Source organism: Pangasianodon hypophthalmus, chromosome 5 (genome assembly GCF_027358585.1).
Source record: "Pangasianodon hypophthalmus isolate fPanHyp1 chromosome 5, fPanHyp1.pri, whole genome shotgun sequence".
NCBI lineage: Eukaryota > Metazoa > Chordata > Actinopteri > Siluriformes > Pangasiidae > Pangasianodon > Pangasianodon hypophthalmus.
The window spans coordinates 19,345,881-19,349,729 of record NC_069714.1 but is presented as its reverse complement, the minus strand read 5'-3'; the positions used below and the strand labels follow the sequence as shown (position 1 = coordinate 19,349,729).

At 37.0% G+C, this 3,849-nt stretch overlaps 1 protein-coding gene across 2 annotated transcripts in view; it reads left to right on the top strand.

Annotated features, from left to right (window-relative positions):
- cd302 (CD302 molecule) overlaps positions 1–3,428 on the top strand; it is a 6,076-nt gene extending 2,648 nt beyond the window's left edge. Inside the window, exons 4-7 of one of the 2 annotated variants that reach the window (XM_053233873.1) lie at positions 633–818; positions 920–943; positions 1,077–1,204; positions 1,387–1,527. In XM_053233873.1, the coding sequence (XP_053089848.1) occupies positions 633–818; positions 920–943; positions 1,077–1,192 (326 nt within the window). In that variant the 3' untranslated portion in view covers positions 1,193–1,204; positions 1,387–1,527. Of the gene's footprint in view, positions 1–632; positions 819–919; positions 944–1,076; positions 1,205–1,386 lie in introns of both variants that reach the window. The other variant, XM_026912601.3, reaches the window with a different exon arrangement.
- The last annotated feature ends 421 nt before the right edge of the window (positions 3,429–3,849 follow it).

The following is a 3,849-nucleotide window of genomic DNA, read 5'->3' as shown; positions in this document are numbered from 1 at the left end:
TCAGTTACTCAGCAGGCAGACACATTCTTTTTTTTTTCTTTATATTTAAAGAAACTGTGAAAATTATTTTTGATAGACTGGTGGATTTTAATGAAAAACTGTGAATTAAGTACAAAACATAGTTCAAAGTAAACATACATAAACAAATTAATTTCTTTTCAGGCATCTGTAAACTTTTTAATGATGCAAAAGAGCAGTGAGAAAATAATGTAGGGAATTCATCACCGCATAAGAACACCTCCAGCTGTGCTGTCTAACGGGGAATAATACAGCTTCCTCTCGCTTCACAACATCAACATCCTGTTATTTTTAGAGACTTTGTAGGTACAGGCAAACAAAAGACTCGAAGAACATGTAATTCACACACACAAAACATTTCCATGTGTATGTCTGAGATATCAGGTAATTATGTAAATACAGCATTAGCATTTTATTTAATTTAATTTATTAATGCATTTGTTCATCTGAGGGAAGCTTTTCTTAAAGACTTATCAAATTAGATAAAGTAAACATGTACAATGTAAACAGATTGATAAACCCACTCAAAGAGTTCATTTTGCAGGTTATATTGCCGTCGGCTAATTGATTTCTCACTCTATCTGTATATATCTTTCTTTGTCTGTCTGTGTTAGATGATCAGTTTAAATGGAGCGATGACTCTGTTGTGAGCTTTAAGAATTGGGTGGAAGGGGGCTCAGCTGATTGGGACATACCCGTAATGGACAAATGTGTGGCACTGCACTCCACCACTGGCAAGTGGGAGAACATCAGCTGCTCTGAGAAACGTGAGAATGGAGTGGTGTGTGAAGCAGCCCAGAGTAAGCTACAGCTACATTATGGAAAATTATGACACTGCATTGTTTCCTTAAGATATTTTCAGTAATTTTTTTTTTTTTTTTTTTTTTTTTTTTTTTTGCAGAGCCTGTTGTAATCAGGAAGAAGAGTAAGTATGGTGTTGCCCTTTTTGCCCAGATTCATCTTAACGTAGAAACAGGTGACAAATTAATTGAAAAACCCATGACTTGCACTGTGGAGGGCATTTTTCTGCCTTAGTTTGTGTCCACTTGTCTTCTTAGAGAGAAGAGTTACTGCAAAACAGTACAAAGTTCTTCTGAGTGATCACCTTTATCCTATGATGAAACATTTCTATCCTGATTTCTATCCCCATTCACACTGCATGAGAGCTCACTGAATGCTTTGATGAGTATGAAAATGACCTGTGGGGTTTTTTTCTGTGATGTGTTAGACAGTGCTGTCCACCACTATGGTGGTCCAGTACCTTACCAAGATATTTTTAATGGCTTTTCCTTTAATTTGTCACCCATCAGAATATCCTGAGCTTAGCTGTATATGGTTTAACGTGTTTGTGTTTTGTCCCTTGTTCAGATGGCAGTCCTCTCCTCTCGGCACTAGTCATTCTGAGCGTGATTGTTATTCTTGGAGTGTCTGCAGTTATATGGTTTTTCCACCAAAGGAACAGCTCTGGCTCATCGTTGCTTCCCTCCTTCGAGTACCATCCTCCTTTTAGATCACCCTCAGCTGATCAGACATGCTTAGTGGAAGCTGAAGAGCTCGCGGAAACTTCCTAAAGCCCTGAGTCTTGGGCCTTAATGATTGGGCCATTGTGTTTTCAGTTACACCCCATTAGAAATAAAGTGACACTACGGAAGACTAGTTACATACTACACGATCAGCTGTTCTCTTTGTATATGCCAGTTAACTAAAGTGAATGTGCAGTTAGTGAATAGCTCTGGGTCCATTTGAGTGATCCATTGTTTGTCTGCTGTGGTTAATGTATCACAGAAAGCAGAGGAGTGAAGTCATTTGGTTGCTAAATTTTGAACTCAAATATTTGTGACTATTTGGGAAACAGGAGTGATTTTCCATCTAGATGTTACATAAATAATGACAGCACCTTCCCGAATCTTTTTGATTACAAGTGTCCTAATTGTCCATGTATTTGTAAAGCTATTTTGTTGAAGTCAAATTTATATTGTTCTTGATCATTGCACTTTCTGGATGCCTCCTTTTCACAATACAGTGTGCCAGTATTTTAGACTTTTGATGCTATTCTTTACAAACAGAGCAAAGAATGGCCTGGAGCTTTCAAGTATATTTTTAACATGTTGAGCTTCAGTAGCCCTGAGTTTTGGAGATGCTCTGTTTTTGTACAAAATATCTGTCTGATTTGATGAAGGGATTTCTTTTATTTTCTTGTTTTTTTTTTCCCCCTGTGCAATTTGTATGCTGCATTTGTAATATTAGCAATGTGATGTAATTAACATCTAAAAGTGAATTTCCTTCCTTAGGAAGGAATTTGAATGAAGTAATCAGCACAGCAAAAATACAAGTCTTTATAGTGTAATGAGCATTATTGTCACTGTTGTATTCAGGATTGCACTTTGATTGCACTTTCATTACACTGAAAGTGCGCAGGGCCCTATTATTTTCTTAAGGATTATTATAATTATTATTATTACATTTTTTTTTTCCTGTAAGGTTTCGGGGGCTTTTGGGGCGCTTAACATGCTCAAAAATCAAAAATTCGGCACACACGTCAGAGTCGTCGGCCATTAGGGCCGGGCAAAGGGTAACACATGGGTGTGTATGCACGCTACATAAACTTGGTGTATATATCGTACATACTTGTACGTATATGTACGAAACTGAGTACATACATTGTTCTCATTGACCCAAACAACTTTCGCACTGACAATCATTAGCTCTGCCCAACAGGAAGTCGGCCATTTTGTTAAAAGTGCATGCGGTGAACTTTTAAATACTCCTCCAAGGGGATTCACGTGATTGTCACCAAACGTGGTCAACATTATGCCAAGACATTGAAGATGCTAAATTGCGAACGGAGTGTGAGTATCTCGAATTGTCTGATTTAGATCAAATTGGTGTTGTATGTTTGTTCATGGGGGCTAAGTTTCACCCCCTTAAATACACGTGCCCATTACACATTATTTCACTACAATTAATTAATGGCTAATAAGGATAACATATATCTCTTATCTTCTTCATGCATTATATCACCAAATATGTTTGGACATGGAAGTTGTTGTAAAGCCTTAGACCTGAGCTTAACGTAACACATCAGTGTAAAACAAATTACTCTACAGCATTCGCTTCACTATGCATTGTTTTCACACACCCACTGGGTGGCGATGGCACCGTAGTGCTTGGGCCCGTCATCGCTGCTTGCAGCTATATTTTGAGATTATTATTCATTTAAGATGGAAGGATTAAAAACTCATGAGCCTTGTTCTGGTAGATTTAATGCCTGTATCTAAGACAGTGGTATTATACTTTTTCGTATGTGTGCACCCTACTTTGTTAGCCTTTCACTGCAGTCCTGTTGATTACCAGCATTGAAGGTCACTTAAAACTTAATGTTGGAGATGTTTAATAAAAATCAGAATTTATCTTTGTTGGAATTTTGTTCCTGTATTATACAAGTCAGAGGTCATTTTAATGTAAGACACTAATTATGGTCTGGTTTTTGTGCATACAAAAAAAAAATTAGTTTTTTTTCACTCTTGTATGTGTTTGCAGTACAGCATACAATTTGAGGTTAATACATTTAGTTGAAACACAGCAATATAACTTGCACACAAAGAGCTTTAGTTATGAGAACGTTCCATCATGCCATGATCTGACAGAGCATGTTATTTCCTCTGTTTCCTACATTCACCTCATTTGCTAGGATTTACACTGAAGTCACACAGAAACTAAAGTACTGAAAATGTCCATGTCTGTAGTGTTGCTGTAGTCTTTGGGTGCTGTAAATACTTCATTATTCATGATTAATGAGTACTTGTGGAATGATAAAGCTAATATTATACC